Below are 27,187 nucleotides of genomic sequence, written 5' to 3' on the forward strand. Positions count from 1 at the left end.
GGCGGCCTCCAGTAGGACGTGGTGCCAGCGCACCTCCCTGAGGGCGACGACGTCCGTAGGAGGTGCTCCAGCCTCATGGTCACGACGTGCCGCTTCTCCTCCAGCTTCGTGGCCGCAAGCCGGCAACCCCTGTCGCCCATGGAAGGTCGTTCGTGGACTAAAAGACTTAGAGGGGAGACTGCAAAATGTTTGTATACTGCTATCAATTTTGAAAATGATTTCAAATGCTACTAAACAGTATAACTATAAAAGTTGTAAAGATTGTTATTGTGTTGTAAATTGATCTGGAATGATATCGTGAATGAAATCCATAAAAGATGTTGTTGATTGCCGCAAGCTCACATGTCTGAACAAAATGCTGCACATTACTGCAAGCTTGCCACTTTCCTACGGCTGATTTCAGAACTAGGAAACCAAAACAATCTGAACATGATGGCCAATGATTCTGTTGAGCCATTCTGCTGAGTGCATATGGGATATGATCTATACTACTAAAATTCACCAAGAACATCATCTTTCATTGCTCCCTGAGAATTAGAAAAACAATAATTCAACATAATGGTCCATACATGATTGAGAGAAAAAATGTATTACTTTGAAATATTACCTTCAATAGTTCAGAGAAGCTATTGATGACCGTGTAGGATTCAGTGATCCTTTCCTCATGAAAAGATGTATGATTCAGACATATATTTTGGACTGTTGTTCCATCATCGATCGCCACTTTTATTGTTTCTTGCTCCTTCAAATAAAAGAGAATCAAATAGTTAAATACAATTGAATTTTTTTGCAATAAATACAACTAGAGAGAATCCGGTATATTTTTGCATTGTCACATACCTTTGAACTTTACCTTTTATTTTTCTTGCTCATGCCTTTGAACTTTGGCCCTTTTTTCTTGTCACACGACTTTGAAGTATTTTCTTTTTTATTTCCTCCTTTTTTTTGCAAACTTGCACCTCTTGTCAAGCCAAGTTCTTTTGCACTTCGAGGTCTTTGTTTCCACCTCCTTTTTCTTTAGTCTTGCTGTACTCAACAATTCAATGGGCGGAGTAACATTGGTGGGAGTGGTAATGGGATCCATAGGACTTGTAACACCATTCATTTCTTCTTCAACTTGCTTGCTGAGCATGTCAATTGTGTTGTCCACTAACAAGGTGCACTTTGGGTGTCTGGTAGCTCGATATGCCAAATTGTAAAATTTGCGAACCATATATTTGTAGCGAAGCATATCATCTAATTTTTGGATTCTTATGTCTCGACCTTGGTTGTCCTGGACTGTTCCACTGCGTGCTTCCAGTGTCCATCTCTTTAGAACATAGGGGGAAGTGATTTGATATTCAAATCAAGGACTTTTAGAGCATGGCCACATAGTATTCCGATTCTACTGAACTGCCCATGGCTGCATTACTAGTCTGCTCTAAGGGATCACCAGTAACTTTGTACTCCTTCTTAAGGGTAAAATTTTCATCTAGACTCCCAATTGCTACAAGATATTCATTTGTGCCTTCCAATGTTGTGGTGCATGCTACCATTGACCTCTCATATTCACCTTGAAAAGCCTAAAAAATAGTTGGTGTGTATAGCTTGCCGGCTTGGATTAACATAGGTGTCCTCATTTTGATTCTAGGTATTTTTTTTCCTTGATTCAAATTCAGATTTCAGTTCTCTCTTTCTTTTATATTCCACAACCCTTTCAAAATGCTTAAGAAATGTGATTATATTGAAACCAGATTTGAAATGCCGCTTTAGGTCGCTATTCAAACTCTCACTGAGTTGTGTACTTCTCATCCCTAAGGTGAACACATCTTTGATATAACATTTGGCCCATTTTTCTCTTACCTTGTATATACTATCCAATCAAGTTTGCTTGCTCGCCTTTGACCTCATGATGTTAAATGTTTTTTCAAATGCTGCTTCATCTTCATACTCATACATACACGCACTAAAATCTGAAAGAATACTTTATTGGATTATTTATCTTTATTGATGTCTTCTACTTCTCTTCTTTGGGAGAAGCACCTGATTTTTCATCATCCAATTCAGCTAGATGCTTGACAACATTCTGCATAATGTGAAAAGTGAATAGACCATGCCATGCTTCTAAAAAGACTTCCTTAACAGCTTTTCCCATTGCAGCATCTTGATCAATATATATTGTTTTAGGTTGCTTGCCATTATGGGCTCTTAGGAAAGTCTCAAATAGCCACTTGAATGATTCAAATATTTAGTCTTACATGAGAACAACACCAAAAACCACCATTTCTCTAAAATGATTGAACCCAACAAATACGCCAAAAAGCCTACTCTCCTTGTTTGTACCAAAAGTAGTATCAAAACTAACAACATCACCAAAGCATGCATAGTCAGTGATCATTTTAGCATCAACCCAAAATATGTTTGCAATATGTTCTTCTCGATCCATTTGCAATGCATATTGAAATGATGGATTTTCGGTAATTTCCCCCTGAAAATACATAAGCATGCTTCTTGTTGACCATATGCCATCTCCCGTTGTCGCTTGCCCCGTAAATAGTTCTTGTGGTCTTGAAGAGTGTAACTAAGATTAGCTGAGCCTCCAACTTGGATACAAGTCAGCTCATGTGCAGCTTTTGGCCCAATTCCTGCATCGTCAGCCATCTCAATTTCAAAATCTTGTAACTCTGAAATTTTTCTTTGAGACGCCATCAAGTATGAGGTCCGTGGCAAGTGAAGAGTATGATTGTGTTCCAAAATTAGATCAGTCACTTTATAATTTCCCTTATTCTTGTCCATTACAAGCCCCATGCGAACTTGAAAATTAGTTCTAGTTTCACCTCTTGGACACTTTGTTATGTGATTCCTTTTATCAGGCTTTCTCTAGCCCTCATTTGCACAAACATATCTGCACGACCTAACTTTCTCATCTACCTTTCTTTTGTTTGTGTACATCCTTCTCACCTTAAAGCCTTTTTGACCCCATAGCTAATCCAAAACATACAGGCCTCATCTATACTATTGAACTCCATGCCAACTTGAGGTTGAAGACTAGAAATCAAACCCTCCCTTATGGGTGGGCAGAATACCCGTACCCGAAAACCATGAGCCCAAACCCAAAAAATCCAAACCCTAATTCGGACTCCAACCCACAGTATCCGAAATTATTACGGGTAATTCGGGTACCGAACCACAGTACCCGAACAACCCGAAACAGCCCAGCCCAAGTATGTTTATTCACTGCAGCCCAGCCCACCAAGCCCATTAACCCTAACCCTAGGCAGCCCACACCAGTAATGCCACACCGCCCGCCGCCCCACACCAATAACGCCACCAGAGACCAGAGTACCCCCCGCCCCCCAGCCGCCTCGAGACTCGACCGCACCACCGCACGCCGCGGTGATGCCCCCGCCGCGGCGACGCCCCCACCCCCGCGGCCCACCCCCGCCACACCGCCGACGCCTCCGCCCCCACCTCGTGCCGTGGGGCGCCCTGGCCAAGCCGCCGCCGCCTCTATCGCCGAAGAGTTGCTGCATGAAATCGGGTAGTTCAGGGTTACCCAAAACCGAACCCGAATTTTCGGGTACCCGAAATGTCAGGTTTTTTTATTATTTCGGGTATCAATTCTCAAAAACCGAAATTTCAAAAACCCGAAAACTCAAATCTATAAGAAAAAGAATAAAGATGCCATAATATTAGGCATCGAATTGAACAACTCAAATCTATACCCTATGCAAATAAATAAAAAGAAACAACCATGACATTACACAACTATTTTCTTCCATCTTAGATATGCAGATTTAATTTTGATGCAAGTTGATGTTTCCTTCAAGCTTCTATACCGGTCTTTATTCAATCAATCAAATAAGGGAGGACAAAAAACAATCCAATTAATAAAACAGGCAGTTTGCCCATGGAGAAAAATAGATGACACATGTCAAATTTTGGCACCGGTTTGCTGATGGAGAGCATAAGCAGGAACCTGAGCTGCCGCATGACCTCCAATCCTTCATCGCTCGCGCCAAAAACAGGAGCCCGGCGCCAACGCAGCAACGATTCACGCCAAAAAATTACCGCAGCAGCTATACGTCAATGCGTGTGTTGTGCTTGATGTTAGGCCGGCCCAGCCGCCCAGCAAGCCAAGTGGGGCAGCTCATATTTGTGCCTCCACGGTTGGATAGGAATCGAAGGGCTCAGATGTGTGACCGGAGAGGGAAATTATTTTTGCTGACTTTAGAGGATCTAATTCCTAGGACTGCTGAGTCATGAGAGGAGGAGCCCCGCCGCGCGTGCTGGTTCACGTCCACCTCGCCGCCGGATGTAACCACTTCTTCGAACCGTCCCCGGCCGCGCGCTTGCAACCGATGATCGGCCAGAGATGGCAACCGTTAGGTTGCAGCTACTACGGCAGAAACGAACGGTGCACGTCATGAGCCAGATAGTTCGGGTGACACGGCAGACGTAGAAGGCCACCGTAGCAGCGACGCTCCTCAAGTCAGTGGGCTACGTGTTGGGAGCGCAGGTACGAGGACTCCACCGGCCGGTATGCTAGTTTGTGAGGTCGCCACAGTTTTCCTACAGCTGCAGCCAATCGATGCACCCCCTCCGTAAAAAAAAGTGATCCTAGGATTCAAAATTTATTCTAAAAAATAAATCATCTTATCCTATTTAGTAAGTGCATGCGCATGTAAAAATCAATTAATACCAAATATAATTAATAAATATGGAGCAATTATAGTCATTTTATCTTTTTGTTAATTTATCCTAAAATCTATAGGATGGCTTGTTTATTGGAACGGAGGGAGTATACAGTCGGGCAGCCATGAGGTCATTGTCATGTATAGTTTCATAGTGCAGTTATCAAGACTGAAAACTACTACGTTCGTCCACAAAAGAATCTAATTCTCGCTTTTTAAGGAGTCAAACAGTTTGATTATAGAAAAAAGTAACACTCATGATACAAAATAAGTACATTAGATTAGTTATTGATTATATTTTTATAATAAATGCATTTGAAGATATAAGCACTAATATTATTTAATATAAATTTGGTTAAGTTGAACTAGTTTGATCCACACAGATCTCTTTTGTGAACGGAGGAAGTAGTTAACTATACGTTAAGAACCAGTTAACTATGTCAGATATGTTTCATGGTGATAAAACTCCTCTCACATCCTATGAAACTTCTCCTGCTCTCTCCTCACAATGATCGCCATATCAACAAATTTGCTGATACAGCGTGACATTTAATGCCCGTGCAACTTCTCATGAAACCTATATGATCTTATTGCGTCCGCAATTTTGTAACAGCTGGTGCTAGCTACGTAGTCTGCTGATGTGGAGGTGAGAGACAAAATCAAAAACTATTTTATACTATTAGACCCACATATTTCTCTTATATGTTTTTCGGCAATGTGAAATAGATCAGGTATTTGCTGGTCGAGTGACTACTCTTTCTCCTACTTTTTTCTTATCACATCAGATTTAACTAGCTAAATAGATAGCCGTTGGGATGCTTAGGGGTTGTTTGGATCTAGGGGCTAAACTTTAGACCATGTCATATCAAAGAGAATCTTTGTATTTAGAAGTGTTAAATAAAGTCTAATTACAAAACTAATTGCAGAACCATAGGGCTAAACTGCGAGATGAATTTAATGAGATATAGTAATCTATAATTAACAGATGATAACTGTAGCATCGTTATAGCAAATCATGGATTAATTAGGCTAATTAGATTTGTCTCACAAATTATCACCCGTCTGTGTAAACAGTTCTATAAACAAATTTTATTTGATACTTCTAAATAGTAATATTTCTAAATAAATTTCCAGATCAGCAAACTCAAAGCCTGTCGTCACAGCAAAATGCCTGATTGCCTTCCTGAATGCAACAATATCGGGCCACCGCCCTCCCACCAAAATTTTAGAGTTTTATGCATCATTTACAACACGAACATCCAGTGGATCTGCATCATTAATCTCTGCCTCAAGAAGAACACCTCCTTCAGCAGCAGCATTAGCACATGGTTCTGGGGGAGAACTGTTAGCAGCCTGTGCAGTCTTAGTGTGCTCATCTGGAGGTTGGGGTACTGGCATGTACATTTCCTTATCATCGACACCCACATACTCCTCATTATCAAAGATGTCTGGCTCCTCTCAAACTCTAGTTCAGGGTCTGCATCTGGCTCAGCAGTAGGGTTGATAGAAGGGCTAACATTAGGATTAGGCTGCTCTGCAGGAACTGGAAGAGGATTCTCATGGCTATTTGGAACTGCATCTTGGTTATCATCCGGAGAACTGAAACAAATTGACTGTAGGGTAGCAAATTCATTGACTTCTGCAATTGTTAAGAACGGAACCCTAGCAAAAAAACAAGTTCCAAAAATTACAACACGGTCACATCACTACTTAAACTTTCATGTTCGGAGATGTATACCTGTCCTCATCAACCTCGTGAATGGACGACCTCCAGCTCGTCGCTTCCATCGCTGGCATGTCGAGGGGCCCGGGCGTGCTCGCAGGAGGCGTCAAGGGTACGGTCTCCACCGCGTGGGCGCGACCCTCTCCGGCGAGGCCGGCGTCTAGGGCTCCAGTGGGCGTGCTTGCGGGAGGAATCCAGGCCCGAGCGGGGAGGGGGGGGGGGGGGCTGGCCACGCGCCGCGTGGACTGCGGTCTGCTGGCAATGTCCGCTCGCAGGTAGGGCTCCAGGCGGACTGCTATCGGGAGACATCACGGGCGGGAGGCGCTGGCGCCAGCGGCCCAGCGCCCTGGAGTTCAAGTGATCGACGCGACGTACAGGCGATCGAGTGCGATGATGGGACGAGGGATCCCGATTTACAGAAGGGCAATACACACTACTAGAAAACAAGCCTTAGGTCCACCCCAAAAGTATCGGTATGAAGATAAACTGGTACCTATGGTAGCATAGGTACCGGTTCATCTTCATACCGGTACTTTTGGGGTGGATGGAATCTTTGAATGGGCCTTAGGCACCGGTTGGTATTATCAACCGGTACCTAAGGCTCTCCATAGGTACCGGGTAATAATTTTTATATTAGTATCGGGTGGTACCACCAACCGGTACCTATAGACGAGCCTTAGGTACCGGTTGGTGTTACCAACCGGTACCTTAGGAGCCTTTGGTACCGGTTGGTAACACAAACCGGTACCTTAGACTAATCCATGAGTTACTTTAAAAGGAATATATCTCATTCTCAATCAAAACAACTGTGTAGCTGAGATGGTAAAGGAGCAACGGGGTACCGGTTCAAAAAAACGGTACCAAAGGGCTTATACAACCGGTGCCCTTAGACATTTTTCTAATAGTGACAGTACATACGAAAACGTCAAAGGGGTACGTACCTCGCGGGTAACCGGTACCAAAGGGCTTATACAACCAGTGCCCTTAGACATTTTTCTAGTAGTGACAGTACATACGAAAACGTCAAAGGGGTACGTACCTCGCGGGTGGGCTCAAGGTGTTGAAAGACATATGAGAATAGCATATCTCTAATATTAAAAATTGTAGTAGCATTTCTCCAACTCTTAAAAATTGCAATGGTACGATTCCAATTAACCTAAGATAAAACCCACACAAGTATACTCACTGCGCCACGGTCTACGGAGGAGGGCGGAGGCGGTACGCATGACCGCAACCTGTCCGTGCCTCGATTCGTACATGCGTGCCCGTGCTCGGAATACATAGGCCAACGGATAACCTCACCACCAGCCGTCGCGTTCGCTGTTGGACTTGGACGGACCCCGACGGACGACGGTGGCATCCCCGCCGGCCGCCCCGACGACCAGCAAGCCGCCAGCGCTTCGGTCGCCTCGCCACTGACCGAACGTCGTGGCCGCCCGCAGGGCGTCCGCCGTCCGCCCCCGCCCCCGCCCGGCCCGTGCGCGTCCACAATCACACAGCAGCAGTCACCAGGCCAAGCCCAAGCCAAGCCGAAAGGCAGTTTTCACACGCGACGAGACGCCCCTGCCGGCCGGAAAGCAATCTTCCGAAATTTTTTTTTCTTCACCTTCCAATATTTGAGATTCGTGGAAACTTTCTCAACTATTAGATCTTTTCAATCCTAATCTTCTTCCTCTTCCTTCCTCGCAATGCGCCGCCGCCGCCCCGCCCGCCGCTCTTGCGCACTGCCGCTGCGACGTGCTGCTGCCGCGCATGTTGCTGCTCCGCGTTGCTGCTGCCGTGCATGCTGCTGCTGGTCTGCTGCTGCTCTGCAACGCTGCTGCTGGTGCCGCGCATGCTTGCTGCGCCGCGGCGCATGCTGCTGCCTCTGCGCGTGCTGCTGTTGCCGCGCTGCCCGGCTACTGCTGCTGCCACGCTGCCACCGCCGCTGCGACTGGTGTGCTGCTGGTGCGCCGCACACCTCCGCCCCCACTCCCCGGCCGCGCTTTTGAAGATGAACTGAAAAAAATATTGATCCAAAATTTGGTTTGTTGAATCTATATTTTTGAGATGTTGAAATAGTCTGTAAAAAATATTGAATCTACTATTTTCAAATGTTAAACTATTTTTTTAACACGTTGAAGCTAATTTAAGTCCTCTTCCACAAGTTATATAGGAGGCTCGCCCCGCCCCGGCCGGCGAAGCGCTGCTGCGACCGCGACAGGCGCGCACAGCCGAGAGCGAGAGGGCACACGGTTCAAAAAGCCGCCCCAAAAGACCCGGTTCCCCAATCCCCACCACACCAGGCCACTGCCCGTCTGCCCGCCGGTTGCTTTTTGCGAGCAGCAGCCAGTCGCGCGGGAGGCGGAGGAGGGGGAGAGTCGGAGAGGGGGGGCCACGACTCACGAGGCCCGCGCCGCGCGCTCGTCCTCGCCGCCGTCCACGCGCGGCGTCGTAGCCGGCGGCTACGGTAGCCGAGAGCCCGAGACCCCCCCCCCCCCCCCCCCCCCATCCACACCGACACCGCGCCATCCACGTTGCACGCAGGCAGCGGCTTCCTTTTAAATTCCTCGGCAGATGGCTGCGGGGCTTCCGCATCCCCACCGCGTCCTCCTGGTACTCGCCCTCCTGCCTTCCCTTCTCCGTCCCCGCGCGGTCGAGATGGCGCCGACTCCCGCCGCCGCCGGGTCCGGCGACGAGGGTGCCAGCGCGCTGCTCGGGCTCCTGCTGCGGGTGCAGTCGGAGGCGCTGCGCGCGCTGGGGCCCGACGGCTTCGACCCCAAGCTCTACGTCGACCTGCCGCTGGCGGCCGACGAGCGCGCCGCGGCGGCCGCGCTGCCGGGCCAGGGCCGGGCGCCGCCGTCGCGGGCGGAGCTGGAGTCCTACCTCGCGCGCTACTTCGGGGCGGCCGGGTCCGACCTCGTGGCGGCGGACACGCCGGACTTCGAGCCCGAGCCGCGCGGGTTCCTGCCCCGCGTCGAGAGCCCCGAGGCGCGGGAGTGGGCGCTGGAGGTGCACGCGCTCTGGAAGGACCTGGCGCGGCGGGTGGCGCCCGGCGTCGAGAAGCGGCCGGACCGGCACACTCTGCTGCCGCTGCCCGGCGGGGTCGTCGTGCCGGGCTCCAGGTTCCGGGAGGTCTACTACTGGGACTCCTACTGGGTCGTCAGGTCCCTCTCCTTCTCCTACCTCCGATCGCCCGCTTTGCTGTTTGCTCCATCGGTGCTACACTTTTTTTTAAAAAGCTTATTGGTGTTACACTTTCGTTGTCGCATGCTGCCATCAAACCAGTGGCGAATCTAGATGTCAATGTTAGGGTGGTCCAATGCAAATAAAAATTTTTTTAACTAGTTGTGAGGCTGAAAATATAGTTAATTTCTTTTAGAAAAAAAAGAGAAAATACAATAAATAAGCTTGTTGGGCTGGATCTTTGGGTGGGCCGCGGCCCACCGGGTCCACCCTCTAGATACGCCACTGCATCAAACGATACTAATTTGCTCTCGAACTAAAATACTAAATTTAGTACATACAGCTCTAGATCACGTACAATATTATCGATTCGAGAGGTCTTTCTTCGGGACGCGAAACTTTAATTGACGAGTCAAGGCCTGGAGTCAGATTGTACAGTGCCTTTGCTTGTTCTTGTTTGGTGCCTGTGCTCCGGTCGAACATGTAAGGGAATCTCTCCATCTTCAGTTGTCTGTTACTGTCTTACTGACTTCCGCCCTGTTCGGTTCGCCATAAGTGGCTGGACTTAAGCTGCTGCTGGAGCTGCCCAGCCCCAGCCAAGCATCCAGCCAGCGAGGAGAAAGCCAGAGAGGGACGCTGAAAGAGGCTGCCGGCGACTTATCCACCAAAGCTGCCGGACGGCTGGTCCATCAGCCGGCTCCAGCAGCAGCTTAAGTCCAGCTTGGGCATGTCTGTTGTGTTCGGCGTACGCTTCGTCATCGCCACGTGATTATCTGAATACCAGGGGCGGCTGAATTTTCTATGGGTGGTCGTGCTTTGCTGGCCGGCGAGCTTGGTGGTCATGTCATTATTGCAATTAGTATCCGAGACGAGATTTTTTTTGACATGGTCCAGGCTCATCTGTCCTTGCCTCAGGGACGCCGCCGCAGGCCCGCAGCCTAATGCTCTAGATCCTGATTTCTGAAACGTCCTTACTTTTTTTTAATTATATAATGTACAGCTAAGTGTTTGATCCCAGTGTACCTTGGAAACGAACAAACCCTTGAATATTGATCTACACTAGAGTTGTTGTCACTCTTCTCGTTTTTGTCTCTTATAGTGGTATGGCTCATTGCAGGGGATTACTGGTGAGCAAAATGTACGACGCAGCAAAGCATGTTGTGCTTAACCTTGTATACCTGGTGGAAAAATATGGTTTTGTTCTGAACGGTGCAAGATCCTACTACACTAACCGAAGGTGATAATTCTGCCTGCACCAGAGTGATCTTTAGTTTGCACCATCTACAGTGCAAAATATTGTAAGAAAGATAGCATAAGTGCATAACTAGCTTCATTTTAAGATTTGAAGGTGTATAAATTAATGAAATCTGCTACTTGGAGTCCTACACTTCTAATTGCTGCCAATGACGTGCATAGATATAACTTGTAAGGGGAATATATTGCATTTGTTCCTAATCTGATAGGTGCTTTTTTTTGCAGCCAACCACCACTTTTAAGCTCGATGGTTTTGGAAGTATACAGGGCAACTGGTGATGTGGAGTTTGTCAAGGGAGCATTCCGGTCTCTGCTGAAAGAGCATAGCTTCTGGATGTCAGGTAGCCGATGGAGACATCAAGCGTTTTGATTTTATATTTTGGCATGATTAGAAGTAATGCAACGTTGTATCGTTTCTTTATGCAGAGATTCATAATGTAGCTATTAGGGACAATCATGGCCAGGTCCATAACTTGTCTCGATACCAGGCGAGGTGGAACAAACCTAGGCCGGAAAGTGCGACAATTGTAAAGTCTAACTTTGATTATGTTATCTTGCCTATGGCAGTGTATGGAACTTTTGCCATTTAAGGAAGCAACTAACTATAATTTATTCTTCTTTCAAGGATGAGGAACTTGCTTCGAAGATCAATTCTATAGCTGATAAGGAAAAACTTTACCACCAAATTGCTTCAACAGCAGAGTCAGGATGGGATTTTAGCTCTCGATGGATGAGGTTGGATGTTTGATAACTTACCCATCCTTGAAAAAACTACGAGCACATGTATTTGATGTTTCGTATACTTCTAACTAACGACGTGCCAGCTCCAATGACACTACATTCATTTTTGTAATGTGGCACTATAAATTGTTGCTAATTGTTTAACTTTCGTGTAGAAATTCTACTGACATGACAACGTTGGCAACAACTTACATTATACCCGTGGACCTGAACACATTCATATTTAAGGTAAGATATTGAGTTTTTCATGATATTTGAATTCCCATGATCTATGGGTTTACATGACTTGGATGCATCATATTCAACATATCTAGGAAGCTTTTTAGGGGGGTTAAATGATGTGGTCACAAAGTATTATTCAATTAATATCAGAGTTAGTAATGCTTGCAAGTTGCGAGAGCTAGTTGATGTAGCAATTATGAGACGTGTAAATATTCTATGCGTTCAGGAGACTAAATGGAAGGGCCAGAAGGCGAAGGAGGTTGAGGATACTGGCTTCAAGCTTTGGTACACGGGAGCAACTCCGGGTAGGAATGATGTAGGCATCTTGATTGATAGGAGCCTTAAGGATGGAGTCGTAGAGGTTAGAAGGCAAGGCGACCGGATTATCCTAATCCGGTTGGTAGTTGGAGATTCGGTTTTGAATGTGATCAGTGCCTATGCCCTTCAGGTAGGCCTTAGTGAGAGCACCAAGATGCAGTTCTGGGAAGATCTAGATAGCATGGTTAATACCGTGCCTATCAGCGAGAAACTATTCATAGGAGATCTCAACGGCCATGTGGGTGCGACTAATGTAGGGTTCGAGCGAGTGCACGGGGGTTTTGGGTACGGTAGCAGGAGTCAAGAGGGGGAGGATGTGTTGAACTTCGCATTAGCCTACGACTTGTTGATAGCGAATACCGTGTTTAAGAAGAGGGAATCCCATCTTGTGACGTTTCGTAGTGGACAACACTCGAGCCAGATCGACTTTATCCTTGCTAGGAGGGAGGATAGACGTGATTGCTTAGATTGTAAGGTGATACCTGGAGAGTGTGTTGTCCCTCAACACAAGCTTGTGGTGGCGGACTTTCGTCTTCGGGTACGTGTCCACCGGGACAAACGTGCCAAGATTGCGAGAACAAAGTGGTGGAAGCTTAGAGGGGAAGCGGCACAAGCGTTTAAGGAAAGGATGTTAGGTGAGGGGCCTTGGGAAGAAAGAGAAGACGCAGATGACATGTGGCTAAAGATGACAACATGTGTTCGCAAGGTGGCCTCAGAGGTGTTTGGCGTGAGTAGGGGAGCCAAACAGGAGGGGAAAGACACCTGGTGGTGGAATGACGAGGTGCAAAGGGCTATTAAGGAGAAGGAGTGTTTCAAGCGCCTCCACCTTGATAAGAATGCAGCCAACATCGAGGGCTATAAATTAGCGAAGAGGGTTGCAAAGCGAGCTGTGAATGTAGCAAAGGGTAAGGCGTATGATGACCTGTATCAGCGGCTAGGCACGAAAGAAGGGGAGAATGACATTTATAGGATGGCTAGGATCCGCGAGCGAAAGACAAGGGACATCAACCAAATCAAATGCATTAAGGATGGGACAGATCGACTGCTAGTGAAGGATGAGGAGATCATGGATAGATGGAGAGTACTTCGACAAGTTGTTTAATGGGAAGAGTGAGGGCCCCACTCTTGAGTTAGATGACTCTTTTGACGATACCAACAGACGTTTTGTGAGGAGAATTCAGGAGGTAGAGATCGGGGAGGCTTTGAAGAGGATGAAGGGAGGTAAATCGATGGGCCCTGATGGTATCCCCATTGAGGTGTGGAGATGCCTAGGAGATAGAGCAATAGTATGGTTAACTAAGCTTTTTAATCTCATTTTTCGGTCAAACAAGATGCCGGAAGAATGGAGGAGAAGTATATTAGTACCTATCTTCAAAAACAAGGGTGATGTTCAAAGTTATACTAACTACCGTGGGATTAAGCTGAGCCATACGATGAAGCTTTGGGAGAGGGTTATCGAGCATCGCCTAAGAAGAGTGACAAGTGTGACCCAAAACCAATTTGGGTTCATGCCTGGAAGGTCATGGAGGCGATTTTATTAATACGACAATTGATGGAGAGATATAGGGAACAGAAGAAGGACTTGCACATGGTCTTCATTGACCTTGAGAAGGCATATGACAAAGTACCGATAAATGTCATGTGGTGGGCCTTGGAGAAGCACAAAGTCCCAACTAAGTACATTACCCTCATTAAGGATATGTATAAGGATGCGACGACGTTTGTCTGGACATGTGATGGCAACACCACTGACTTTCCTATTAACATAGACCTACACCAGGGGTCAGCATTGAGCCCTTATTTATTTGCTTTAGTGATGAATGAGGTCACAAGGGATATACAAGGTGAAATCTCTTGGTGTATGCTCTTTGCTGATGATGCGGTGCTAGTTGACGAGAGTAGGGCAGGGGTTAATAGGAAGTTAGAGCTGTGGAGACGCACGTTAGAGTCGAAAGGGTTCAGACTTAGTAGGACCAAGACCGAGTACATGATGTGTGATTTCAGCGCGACTAGGCATGAGGGGGGAGACGTTAGTCTAGATGGACAAGTGGTGGTCCAGAAGGATACTTTTCGGTATTTAGGATCGGTGCTACAAAAGAATGGCGATATTGATGAAGATGTTAGACATAGAATTTCAGCTGGCTGGTTGAAATGGCGGCAAGCTTCTGGCATCCTTTATGACAAGAGGGTGCCATAAAAGCTAAAAGAAAAATTCTATAGGACAGCAATTCGTCCGGCGATGCTATACGGTGCTGAATGTTGGCCTACAAAAAGGCGACATGTCTAGCAGCTGAGTGTAGCAGAGATGCGGATGTTGCGGTGGTTTTGCGGGCACACAAGGAGGGATAGAGTCCGGAACGAAGTTATTCGGGATAGGGTCGGAGTGGCACCAATTGAGGAGAAACTTACCCAGCATCGGCTGAGATGGTTTGGACATGTCCAACGAAGGCCTCCTGAGGCGCCGGTGCGTAATGGGGTTCTTGAGCGGGTCGATAATGTAAAGAGGGGTAGAGGTAGACCTAAACTGACGTGGGATGAGTCGGTTAAGAGAGACTTTAAGGATTGGAATATCTTTAAAGAGATAGCTTTGGATAGGAGCGCTTGGAGACTAGCTATCAATGTGCCTGAACTTTGAACTTATTTCTTTCGGGTTTCATCTCTAGCCTACCCCAACTTGCTTGGGAAAAAAGGCTATGTTATTGTTGTTGTAGTAATGCTTGCAAGTTGTAAATGTGATGAAGCCTTACTACCTTCATGCACGATACAGATGGAGCAGGACATAGCTGCCTTTGCTAAAATCATTGGAGAGAAAGCAACCTCTGAAAAGTTTTTAGAGGCTTCAAAAGCACGCCATATTGCAATTGACTCTATTCTGTGGAACTCTGAGATGGAGCAATGGCTTGACTACTGGCTTCCTACTGATGGAGATTCCCAGCAGGTGCTCTTAACAATAGCATGTTGATCTCTAGTGGTCTTATCCAGTTTTCATTTGGGACATAACACTTTTTGGTGGTGTTAACTGATGTGCATTATTATTCCAGGGAGTCTACCAATGGAAGTCTGACTCACAGAACCGCAAAATATTTGCTTCCAATTTCTTTCCGTTGTGGTTAAATGCTTATCATTCAGGTATGTCCTTGACTGTTTTTTTCTTTCTAATGTCCGAGTGTGCAACGGTTTGTTCTGAAGCTCTTTTTTGCAGTCTCTTCAGGAGTGTTCTGTGCACTTAAACTGTTTTAACAGAGAACTAAAAAGTAACAGTAATGGCAAAATTTTCGTTTGCCACCATGTTTTTGCCAATGCTTGATGATATTGCACATTGGCATGCTGCTTTCACGTTTTCATAAGGGATAAAGGTTCATCTCGGTTAGACCTACTAAGAAAATATAAGCAAGCTCTTATATATACGAGCGCAAAAGGCATTATGTCAAGGGAATACCATGCTACAAGCATGCAACATTCTACAGTTACAAAACTGAAATTCTTTTAACTATTCCCATTACTGGAAGAATAGCAATCACATCTGAAATTCTAGCATTCTAAGCCTTTCCCATTGCTCCTTACTTTGGCTGCCTGAAACTAATCCAGGATCAGCGAAATTTGCCGACACTGCAAAATCCGAGAGAGTCATGGCAAGCCTCCAGAAATCTGGATTACTCTGTACCGCAGGAATAGCAACTTCTCTAACAAACACAAGCCAACAATGGTTAGTTACCTCTGGAAACTATGTTTGATAAAAATTCGGTTTGTTTAACAATTGAGCAAATGATTGTACAGGGATTTCCCGAATGGGTGGGCTCCGGTGCAGCATCTCATAGCTGAGGGGCTGTTGCATTCTGGATCAGAGGAGGCAGTAAAATTAGCTGAGGACATTGCTACAAGGTGGGTGAGAACAAACTACGCCGCCTACAAAGCAACCGGCGCGATGCATGAGAAGTACGATGTGGAGGCCTGTGGAAAATCTGGAGGCGGTGGTGAATACAAGCCCCAGGTACGGTAAAAATGCCCTTCCAATTGTTGATGATGAGCAGTTGAGCATGTTAGATTACTGGCAGCCTCATATAGTTTTACACCTTGCTATATCTTCTAGTAGTAATTACCAAGGCTGTGAATCTCGGTTACTCTGTTGACCAATAAAACCAGAGATCTAGCATCCAACTTGTCTTCTCTTTTGACTTGAGCTCATGGGCATCTTTCTCGCAGACTGGTTTTGGCTGGTCCAATGGTGTGGTATTATCATTCTTGGAAGAATTCGGGTGGCCGAAGCACAAGGAAATAGGTTGCTCACGACAGGGTGAAGTTGGTCTCGCCGGAGCGCAGTCTGATTAGGCTTACAACTGTACATACACGAATACACGATCGAGTGGGTGTAATGTAACTCGTGGGCGCGCATAGCCGCACACAGCATATATGCAGGTATTTGCATTGCATTGTGCAGTCAGCCGGCAAGTGTTTGTGTGTGTGTGTGTGTGTGTGTTCTGTTGTTTGCTCGTTGTTGTACCACGAGCCAAGACCCACGAGGTAGCAGAATCTCCATGTATCTGCTGGACAATGTACATTATGTACGGTAGTCCCGAGCCCCCGTGTTAAAGTGAAATATCCTTTTTGCCCTCTTGAATAAATCAGCTTTATGGTAGCCTAATGATGGATTGTATCCCGTAAAGGCCGCGGTCCTTCAGTTGGCAAAGGAAACGTGTATCCCGTAAGGCCGTAATGCCTTATTTGGATAAATACATTCCTCCTCAGTATGTATGGTCGAAAGGATTGAAGTGAAAAATGAACTAACTTTCATTTCAATCTCCTCTAATACGCATGAATTAGTGGGGATTATTTAGTATCCAATTGAAATCTAAGTGGGTTCAAGACAAGTTTCCAAATTTTTCACAATTAGAAAAAACAGCATGCGATATTTTTTGTATGTTCCTATTTACAATTTACCTGTGGTTATTTGGCCGTATCATTTTGCGATGCACAAAATCTCCCAATTCGCCAATTTGATTCAAACTGGCCGGGTGACCTATTATCAAAAAAAAAAAACTGGTCGGGTGACCATAGGTTGCAGCAGACCTCTCAGGAGTTTATACATAACATTTAAATAAATCACTCTCCAAGCTAAACCCTTGAGTAAACTTATGTCCAAATTGAAGGATCTCCTTGTACTTGCATGCATGTACAAATCAGTCCAGCTGTGGGACACTTCCCTTGATCATAGCCGTCCGTATCCGATCGGACGGTTCTCCTTCTCGACCCGAACCGTCTACCACACTAAACCGCCTTCGCAGTTGCCTGGGACACTTCCCTGAACCCTGTATCTGTCACTCGCGGTCCTCTTGAGCGCGCCGCCGCGAGACGAGACATGGCGGCCGCGCTACTGCCGGAGGCGGCGCCGCGGCTGCTGTCGCCGGAGACCCTCCGCACGGCGGCCAAGCAGTCCCAGGGTATCCACCTCGTCCCCCTCTCTCTCCGCCGCGCCATCAAGCGCTACCTCCGCGGTAATCGATCGACGTGCCTTGCCCTCCCTCCTCGCCCACCACCTGCTCGACGGATTGCCTGTTCCCCTCTGCTAACCACTTGCGCGTGCTCTCGTAGACCAAGACAAGGCGCACATGAACCGCAAGGTGCTGCTGCTCTCGGCCTCCTTTGACCGTGCCAAGGGCACTGGCATTGAGCTCGCCGCGGCTGCCACCCGCGGCGCGCTCCTCGATGACCCCAATGCGCCATCAGGTGCCGAGCAGCGGGCAGCGCGCTGGAAGGTGCGGTCCGCGTACGGTGATATCGGCCTGCGGTACCGCGAGGATGAAACGGTTGCCTATGTTGCGTCACGCATGCCTGCCATCTATGCAGCATGCCACCGTGTGCTTCGTGAGGTTAGAGGACTACCAGAACTCGATATTGTTCGTTATTCAGTGAGCTGATTTTATTTGATGGAGCACGTTCATGGACTGATTTGTGTACTTTGCAGGTTCGACGGAGGTTGCCAGAGTTTGCGCCTGCCAAGGTGTTGGATTTTGGTGCCGGGCCAAGCTCAGCGCTTTGGTAAGTTGTAAGCATGTCATGATTTACATCTGTTAGTACTGAGTACCTGATCGATGCAGGGCGATGAGGGCAGTTTGGCCAAAATCAATAGAGCGGGTTAACCTGATCGAGCCTTCCAAGGAAATGCAGAGAGCAGGGCAGAGTCTACTTGACAGTAAGCTTCACTCTTGCTGTTGCTTACATTGTGATTCATATTTGATTGTGCAATTCATTGGCTGATTTTCAGGTGGTTCAAAGTAGTATTATGTGTTGAAACTTGCAAGCTTGTAGCAATGTTAGGCTTAAATGTAAAATCTTGAAATGCAAAATTATAATGGAGCAACTGACCATGTGACAAAGCTATCTGAATTCAGAAATGTAAACCTGAGCCTTGTGTTTTTATCTGATAAGTGCACTAGTGATATTGTCTTACGAGACGGTGATGCTTCAAATGTCAATCATTCGAAAGTGTTGCTTGCTTTGTTCATAATATTTTATTTTCATTTTTCAGTTCTGGAATGTTAATTATACCGTCTATGTGGCAAATGTTTTGTAGATTTGAAGGGGTTGCCACTCATCCACAGCTATGATAGCATCCAAGAGTTGAACCGCAACATAGAAAAACATGAGCGTGGACACGATCTAGTCATATCGGTAATTTATGTTAATTGCTTTGCTCCTGTAGCGTTTCATGAATCATAATAATGGTCAAGTGAGAAATATACTTTTTCTAGAATTACTTCAGATAACAGGCCATTTTTATTCGATTCATATTTCATTGGAGACCCTAACGTCAGAACTCTGAACCTTTATTGAATACTGTCTTCCTTCAACCTGTAGTCATATGCACTTGGGGAGATTCCTTCTTTGAGTGACCGAATAACAATAGTTCGCCAGCTTTGGGACCTGACAAGTGATGTTTTGGTACAATCGAACCCCCACTCCACCCCTTCCCAGTGTCCTTGTCTCTCACTGTATTTGCATGCTGGGGGGATAACTTTCAGTTACTCTTGTATCTGAAGAAAATAATGCATGCCTTAGGTTTTGTTGGAGCCTGGAACACCTCAAGGAGCGAAGATTATAAGTCAAATGCGCTCTTATATCCTTTGGATGGAAAAGAGAGTATGCTTCACTGACTGAATGTTTCTATACGAATCTTTCACATATTCCCTTGTTATGTAGCAATTAATTTACACAAGCTTTGCGTTTTCTAGAAGTGTCGCAAAATTGAGAAATCCTCAAGCCGTCCTCCAAGTAACATGAGGAGCATTGTTGCTCAAGAAGCCTCATTGAAAAATGGATCTTTTGTGGTTGCCCCTGTAAGTTGGAACTGGATATGCTCATTTTATTTATCTCTCCAATAATACTAATTCTAATCTCCATATTAGTGCCCCCATGACGGTCGATGTCCATTGGAGAATTCAGACAAGTACTGCCACTTTGTCCAGAGATTAGAGAGGACTTCATCTCAACGTGCCTACAAGGTTCTGTTCTTCATTCTTTTTTTGGTTGTTTTCTGTGTTGTTGAGAACAATTTTATATTTCTTACATCCGAGTCACTAAAAGGAGTTCACAGTCCATGCACCCTCATACAGAAGATGCTATGCTGTTGTTCCGTGCTTGCTTTTCGTATAAGATGGATGTTCATACATATGCTTCTATTGTCCATAAAAAATTGCTCAGATCTGAGCAGCATCTTTAGGGTTGTGGGTGTGTCTGATGCAGGACCGAGAGTGTGTAGTAAAGTGTGAGCTTTACACTTTCTGTTGCTTCATTGAAGCACCTTTTTCTAAATCTAGTATAAGCTTACAAAAGTACTTTTAACTATTAAAATGACTATTGTTTTCTTATCTCCTTTTTTTTAATCTGCAGAGGTCAAAAGGTGTGCCTTTACGTGGTTTTGAGGATGAAAAATTTTGCTATGTTGCTTTAAGAAGGGGCAAACGGCCAGAGTAAGTGCTTGTGACTTTTGAAGTAAAGATTTTTCGTGCTATGTCTTGTTCTGCACATTCATTTGCAGTAGTGCATCTTATTTAAGTTACCACATGATCGTGCATGCGTCTGTTTGACTTTTAAGTAAGAATCTGTTCTTCTCTATGCCAGGGAAGCTTGGCCACTTGATGGCATGAAATTTGAGACACTTAAAGAACGCCATGCTAAGAGAAAACCAGAAGATCTTATCATCGATTATGGTAATATCTATTCATGATTATTCCTCCTGTCTTTTTTTGTATATGTCGTTCCTGAAATTCATGTTTACTACTCGCGATTTTTCGTAGACGATCAATTTCCTAGTGAGCAAGATGAAGAGGTCCCTAATGATGGAGGGGACAGCCTGGTACCTTATGCTTCAGATGAACACGAATTAAGTTTGTTCCATGATAGTGAAGAAGCAGAGGAGGAGGAGGAACAAATGATTCGCGCAGACCTTGGAGGAGGTTGGGGCCGGATTATTTACAGCCCCATTAGAAGGGGGAAGCAAGTACAGATGGATGTATGTCGTGCCACCAAACGGGACGCATCTGAAGGCACTTTTGAGCGTGTAGTTGTCACCAAGAGCAAGAATCCTACCTTGCATTTTCAGGCCCGCCGGTCACTTTGGGGCGACCTCTGGCCATTTTAAGCAGTAGAGTCGTCAAGCATGGTTAAAGCAGCATTGTTATGTGAGCTCTGAAACCATTCAGCATTGGGTTTGCCAGGCGAAGACCTAGATGCGATTTTAGTTACTGTTGTGCCAGAACTATCTCGCAGTGTGCTTCATAACTGTAACAGATATACATTGTCGGAAAAATCTTCTTTGAAACTATGGTCTCATCACTGTACTTGGTCAGGGCGGCATCCTGGCACGCTCTTCGACCGCGATGTAGTGTTGACTAGCATTGTATATCAAATAGTAACCTATCTCAGAATACTGAATGTACTTTTAATTTGTGCCCATGATATACTGAATGTAATATTTTGACCTTTGCAATATTCAAGCTTCATATTTAGAGTTGCTCATACTGAATGTAGACTGATGGAGGTTTGGAGCATGAGTTTAGCTTTGAGTTGATTTTTCCAAAGCTATAATAATTTGCACCAATCAATCAAAGTTTTGTGAAATTGGTCCCCGAAGTTAGGCAGCCGCACAAAGATGCTTACTGTGTTAATTACTTAGCTCGTGTTGGCCGAGCGAAAAGCAGGTTGGACCCCCGAACCTGGCTTCGCCCAGAAGGATCGGTGGGTGCCTGGATGGTTCAGGGTCAGGATTTGCATTGCAGGCCATCAAATAATTCAGGAGGTGGAAGGAATGCAATTTTTTTTAGATGAGAAAGGAGTGCAGTTTTCTTTTTTTTTTCTTTTTATCTCAAGGAGCGCAGTGCCGCGGTTGATTTGGGAGAACCGGAGAGACCCCGCAATCTGGGACTCTCTGAAGGCTAGTGGCTTACACGGACATGGGCCCACCAGCCAACACAATCCAAACTCACGTTCTCCTCCTCGGCTCCTCCTGCGGTTCTTTCCCCCACGCCGCCAAAAGTCCATTGCGGCCACAGCAACACCGGTGGGTTGTACGGCGCGGCGAGGCCACGGCACCTCTCCAGTTGGTCAGAGTCTTCTCCGGCGCCCTCCTTCCCCAGCCGCTGCCGCTCTTCCACCGAGGCAAGTTGCTCTCCTTCTCCTCCATCTCACTCGTCCCCTAGTAGAGACCCATCCGTGCCACCATCTGCTCTGTGCACGGATATTATTATTACCTGCTCTCTGCTCTGCGCTTCGATCGATTCATCAGTGGTGCATAGACCTGCTAATTCTTCACCAAATCATCTTGTTCTTTGTGCTAGATTAGATTAAAGGGATTAACACTATAAGCTCAGGACCATGGCTACAAGTCACTCACTTCTAGATTAATCTCAGTTCTCAGCTGTACCAAACTACCGAGTATCAACCTTGTTGTTGTGGTGTTTCCAGAGCACTCCAGTTCCTCGCCAATTCGTCGCCCGTTGACCCCGGAGGAGGCGGAGAATGGGCAGCGACGCGGTGGAGAAGTTCAGGTTCTGCATTGACAGGGGCGGCACGTTCACTGACATCTACGCCGAGGTGCCGGGGAGATCAGAAGGCTATGTCATGAAGCTTCTCTCCGTCGACCCGTCGAACTACGACGACGCGCCCATTGAAGGGATCAGGAGGATCCTGGAGGAGTTCTCCGGGGAGAAGATCCCCCGGTCGTCCAAGATCCCCACCGGCAAGATCGAGTGGATCAGGATGGGCACCACTGTCGCCACTAATGCGCTTCTGGAGAGGAAGGGCGAAAGGATTGCCCTTTGTGTCACAAAGGGGTTTAGGGATTTGCTTCAGATTGGTAACCAGGCCCGGCCGAACATATTCGACCTCAAGGTGTCGAAGCCGTCGAATCTGTATGAGGAGGTGATTGAGGTTGATGAACGAGTTGAGGTCGTTCAGGATGGTGAGGGGGATGGGTCATCTGTTGAGGGGATCTCCGGGGAATTGGTCAGGGTGGCGAAGCCTGTCGATGTGGAAGCATTGAAGCCCTTGTTTAAAGGTTTGCTTGATAAGGGGATTAGATGCTTGGCAGTGGTGCTGATGCATTCATATACTTATCCTCACCATGAGCTCGTGGTTGAGAAGTTAGCTCTGCAGATGGGATTCAAGCATGTGTCCCTGTCTTCGTCGCTGACTCCGATGGTCCGTGCGGTGCCTCGGGGCTTGACAGCGAGTGTGGATGCATATCTCACACCAGTCATCAAGGAGTACTTATCTGGATTCATGTCAAGATTTGAAGGGGGTTCTGAACAAGTGAATGTGCTATTTATGCAATCAGATGGAGGGCTTGCACCGGAGAGGAGATTCTCTGGGCATAAAGCAGTATTGTCAGGCCCTGCAGGTGGTGTGGTTGGCTACTCACAGACCTTGTCTGAACTTGAGACCAAGAAGCCACTCATTGGGTTTGACATGGGAGGTACATCCACGGATGTGAGCCGCTATGATGGAAGCTATGAACAAGTTTTGGAGACCCAGATTGCTGGGGCAATAATTCAAGCTCCCCAGCTTGACATAAACACAGTGGCTGCTGGTGGTGGATCAAAGCTTAAGTTTCAGTTTGGTGCTTTCAAGGTTGGGCCAGAATCTGTTGGAGCACACCCTGGTCCAGTATGTTACAGGAAAGGTGGTGACCTGGCGATTACTGATGCCAATTTGATCCTAGGAACTGTTATTCCTGAGTACTTCCCATCAATATTTGGTCCAAATGAAGATATGCCCCTTGATTATGAGGCTACAAGAAGGGCATTTGAGGATCTTGCTGATGAGATCAACTCTCACCGAAAGAGTCAGGACCCATCAGTTAAGGACATGACAGTTGAAGAGATTGCCCTTGGGTTTGTCAATGTTGCAAATGAGACAATGTGCAGGCCTATACGCCAGCTGACTGAAATGAAGGGGCATGATACTAAGAACCATGCCCTTGCTTGCTTTGGCGGTGCCGGTCCTCAACATGCATGCGCTATGGCAAGGTCCTTGGGTATGTCTGAGGTGCTTGTTCACCGATATTGTGGAATATTGAGTGCGTATGGAATGGGCCTTGCTGATGTCATTGAAGATTTGCAAGAGCCTTACTCTGCTGTTTATAATGCCGATTCTGCTGCAGAGGCATCTAGAAGAGAATCCCTTTTAGTCAAACAGGTGAAAGAAAAGTTAAAAGAGCAGGGTTTTGGAGACGAAAGCATCAAGACTGATTCATACTTGAACTTGAGGTATGAGGGAACTGATACTGCCATCATGGTAAAGCAGCCAGAGCAAGGATCTGGAAACGACTATGCTGCTGAGTTTGAAAAACTGTTTCAGCAAGAGTATGGCTTCAAATTGCTAAACAGGAAGATACTCATATGTGATGTGAGAGTTCAAGGTGTTGGTGGTACGAATATCCTAAAGCCTCGTGAATTGACACCAATTTCAACGAAACCTGTGCAAGAAAGTTCGTGCCAGATTTATTTTTCGTATGGATGGCAACAAACTCCATTGTACAAACTTGAGAATCTAGGTTATGGCCATGTCTTGGAGGGCCCTGCAGTTATTATGAATGGAAATAGTACAGTGATAATAGAGAAGGACTGCAAAGCCGTAATCACCAAGTATGGTAACATAAAAATTGAGATCAGTGCAGCTCCAAGCACTGTAGAAATATCAGAAGAAGTTGCAGACGTGGTGCAACTTTCTATTTTCAATCACCGGTTCATGGGTATTGCAGAACAGATGGGTCGGACACTTCAGAGAACTTCAATTTCCACTAACATAAAGGAAAGGCTAGACTTTTCTTGTGCTCTCTTTGGTCCAGATGGTGGCCTTGTTGCAAATGCACCTCATGTTCCTGTGCATCTAGGAGCCATGTCTAGTACGGTACGCTGGCAGCTTAATTATTGGTGTGATAACCTGCATGAGGGCGATGTTCTCGTGACAAATCATCCATGTTCAGGAGGGAGTCATCTGCCAGATATAACAGTTGTCACGCCAGTTTTTGATAATGGTAAGCTTGTCTTTTTTGTTGCTAGTAGAGGTCACCATGCGGAGATTGGTGGTATCACCCCAGGAAGTATGCCTCCTTTCTCGAAGTGTATTTGGGAGGAAGGTGCTGCCATCAAAGCATTTAAACTTGTTGAAAGGGGTGTTTTCCAAGAGGAAGGAATAATCCAGCTGCTGCAGTCACCTTGCTCAGAAGAACTTTCTGGCTACAAGATCCCAGGAACACGTCGGATCCAAGATAATCTTTCTGACCTCCATGCTCAGGTTGCAGCAAACCAGAGAGGAATAGCACTTATCAAAGAACTAATAAATCAGTATGGTTTGGTTACTGTGCAATCTTATATGATCCATGTCCAAAAGAATGCTGAGGTTGCCGTCAGGGAAATGCTCAAGGCAGTTGCATCTAGAGTTCAAAAGGAGAATGGGTCTTGTGTAATTGAGGATGAAGATTATATGGATGATGGCTCAGTGCTCCACTTGAAGCTCACCCTTGATGCTAGTAAGGGTGAAGCTACAATCGACTTCGAAGGTACCAGTCCTGAGGTCTATGGCAACTGGAATGCTCCTGAAGCAGTTACAACAGCTGCTGTCATATACTGCCTACGGTGCCTGGTGGATGTGGATATACCGCTAAATCAAGGTTGCCTTGCTCCTGTGAAGATCCTCATTCCTAAAGGCTCTTTCCTTTCGCCAAGCGACAAGGCTGCTGTGGTTGGTGGCAACGTGCTAACCTCTCAGAGAGTGACAGATGTTGTCCTAATGGCGTTCCAAGCCTGTGCCTGTTCTCAGGGCTGCATGAACAATTTGACCTTTGGAGATGACACCTTTGGTTACTACGAGACCATTGGAGGTGGCTGCGGAGCTGGGCCAACCTGGGATGGCACAAGTGGTGTTCAATGTCACATGACAAACACAAGGATGACTGACCCTGAGATCTTTGAGCAGCGGTACCCTGTTCTCTTGCACAGATTCAGCATCAGGCAGAACAGCGGTGGTTCTGGTTTCCACAGAGGTGGTGATGGCCTTGTAAGGGAGATTGAATTCCGACGACCTATCGTTGTGAGCATTCTTTCTGAGAGGCGGGTGCATGCTCCCAGGGGACTTAAAGGAGGCACAAATGGCGCTCGTGGTGCAAACTATCTAGTTAGGAAAGATGGCAGAAAGATTTACCTTGGAGGAAAGAACACTATAACGGTAAGTGCTGGCGACATTCTTCAGCTTTTCACACCTGGCGGTGGCGGGTTTGGCTCTCCTTGATGATATTTTTGTGGACGCCAATGCCATCTGCCTTGCTTTGTTTCTTTCCTTTGTACTCCTGTAGCTCTACACCGCTATTGAAATAAATTGTAATGAAACCGACACAAACGCAACCTGGTGGGGATTCTTTCCAGGTGCTATGGTTGCTCCCTGAGGCATTTGAGCTGAATAAAAGCATGATTGTTGCTTACTTGATGTTGCTCATCAAAGATCTTTTACGCTAATCCAGTAATTTCAAAAGATATCGCTGACAATTACAAGCTTTATTGCCCTCTTATACCTGCATACTTCAGCTTGTGATTCTCTCTTATTTTTATTAGATGGAAATCGGCATGTTATTGTCCTTCTTGTTTATGTTAAACCATGCCTGCATACCTCGCCTGTAATTGTTGCTTCTTTGCTGCTGTTCTCCATAAATCTTTTATGTTAAACCAGTAATGTCGAAACATATTGCTGATGATGCATTGGTTTACTGCTCTCGTGCCAGTAAGTGCTTCTACGCCTTAAATGCAACTGTTTGTCGCTAATCAGCATTATCTTTATCTGAACCATTTTCTTACTTTGTTTTTCACACTTGTAGCAAAGTTTGGCAATGAGAATTAAGGGGCAAAATGAAAAAAAAAAGTTTGATAAGCCATAGCTGTATTGTATATTGTTGAACCAAGTACACGTCTTAAGAACCTTTTGTGCGCTTAAGGTGTGGCTAGCAACCAAACCTTGTCATGAACATACGGTAAATTTCAATTTCAAGTAATCGTGAGACTTCGACTACAAAGAGAAGGTTAGATTATACAGGACATTGTACCTATGTGTGTATGGGAAAGTAAAATGTACCATCAAAAGTGTCTATAGAAACCTTTTAAATTAATTAATATGAATCCAGTCTCAGAATCTGTAGCTTGCTACACAACAGAACTTGTAGTATGGATTCTGTAAGGCACTCCTGCACCCTATTTGATCTACATAGTTCTGTGGACCTACTCATCAAAGTCTAGCCAGGGTTCAGACTGCATAGGTTCCAGAGTATGTTTTACTGAGTTGAATAGGAAGGAAAACCATTTTTCAGTACTCGGTATATCATTCGCCTCATATTCATGGCTCCACTAGATAAGGAACAGATTAAACACTGTGGTCATTCGTCTCCCTCACTCATACACCTAACAGTGAAGTAATCCTTGATACCAGATACCACGTTCCAAGTGAAAGAGACCAAACGTTGATCCTTTCTGGTTCAAATAGCGGAGCTTGGTATCAAATGAAAATACACGTGAGAAATTGAGGAAAGAGAGACGTTTCATTTGTTGAT

The 27,187-nt window shown here is 46.0% G+C and overlaps 3 protein-coding genes across 3 annotated transcripts; all 3 read left to right on the top strand.

The window, feature by feature from the left end:
* The first annotated feature begins 8,750 nt into the window (after positions 1–8,750).
* LOC120690990 (probable trehalase) lies at positions 8,751–16,738 on the top strand. The gene is made up of 11 exons (XM_039973934.1): positions 8,751–9,542; positions 10,679–10,798; positions 11,041–11,156; positions 11,242–11,342; positions 11,441–11,550; positions 11,712–11,784; positions 14,864–15,034; positions 15,138–15,225; positions 15,685–15,802; positions 15,874–16,087; positions 16,300–16,738. The coding sequence occupies exons 1-11, from the start codon at positions 8,953–8,955 to the stop codon at positions 16,423–16,425; spliced, it is 1,827 nt and encodes a 608-aa protein (XP_039829868.1). The 5' UTR covers positions 8,751–8,952; the 3' UTR covers positions 16,426–16,738.
* A 652-nt stretch (positions 16,739–17,390) lies between these two features.
* Positions 17,391–21,101, top strand: LOC120690813. The gene is made up of 12 exons (XM_039973641.1): positions 17,391–17,588; positions 17,686–17,963; positions 18,059–18,132; positions 18,192–18,286; positions 18,668–18,765; positions 18,952–19,035; positions 19,153–19,233; positions 19,326–19,430; positions 19,500–19,595; positions 19,984–20,063; positions 20,215–20,303; positions 20,391–21,101. The coding sequence occupies exons 1-12, from the start codon at positions 17,453–17,455 to the stop codon at positions 20,732–20,734; spliced, it is 1,560 nt and encodes a 519-aa protein (XP_039829575.1). The 5' UTR covers positions 17,391–17,452; the 3' UTR covers positions 20,735–21,101.
* A 318-nt stretch (positions 21,102–21,419) lies between these two features.
* LOC120690814 (5-oxoprolinase-like) lies at positions 21,420–26,071 on the top strand. The gene is made up of 2 exons (XM_039973642.1): positions 21,420–21,750; positions 22,057–26,071. Exon 2 carries the CDS (start codon positions 22,111–22,113, stop codon positions 25,879–25,881), a length of 3,771 nt encoding a protein of 1,256 aa, XP_039829576.1. The 5' UTR covers positions 21,420–21,750; positions 22,057–22,110; the 3' UTR covers positions 25,882–26,071.
* Positions 26,072–27,187: the final 1,116 nt, after the last annotated feature.

The sequence above is a fragment of the Panicum virgatum genome, chromosome 9N (assembly GCF_016808335.1).
Source record: "Panicum virgatum strain AP13 chromosome 9N, P.virgatum_v5, whole genome shotgun sequence".
NCBI lineage: Eukaryota > Viridiplantae > Streptophyta > Magnoliopsida > Poales > Poaceae > Panicum > Panicum virgatum.

Coding starts and splice junctions, on each gene's coding strand:
- LOC120690990 (XM_039973934.1), top strand. CDS start 8,953: ATGGCTGCGGGGCTTCCGCATCCCCACCGCGTCCTCCTGGTACTCGCC. Junction 9,543..10,678: donor GACTCCTACTGGGTCGTCAG/GTCCCTCTCCTT, acceptor GGCTCATTGCAG/GGGATTACTGGTGAGCAAAA. Junction 15,035..15,137: donor CTGATGGAGATTCCCAGCAG/GTGCTCTTAACA, acceptor TTATTATTCCAG/GGAGTCTACCAATGGAAGTC.
- LOC120690813 (XM_039973641.1), top strand. CDS start 17,453: ATGGCGGCCGCGCTACTGCCGGAGGCGGCGCCGCGGCTGCTGTCGCCG. Junction 19,036..19,152: donor ACCTGACAAGTGATGTTTTG/GTACAATCGAAC, acceptor TGCATGCCTTAG/GTTTTGTTGGAGCCTGGAAC. Junction 19,234..19,325: donor TCCTTTGGATGGAAAAGAGA/GTATGCTTCACT, acceptor TGCGTTTTCTAG/AAGTGTCGCAAAATTGAGAA.
- LOC120690814 (XM_039973642.1), top strand. CDS start 22,111: ATGGGCAGCGACGCGGTGGAGAAGTTCAGGTTCTGCATTGACAGGGGC.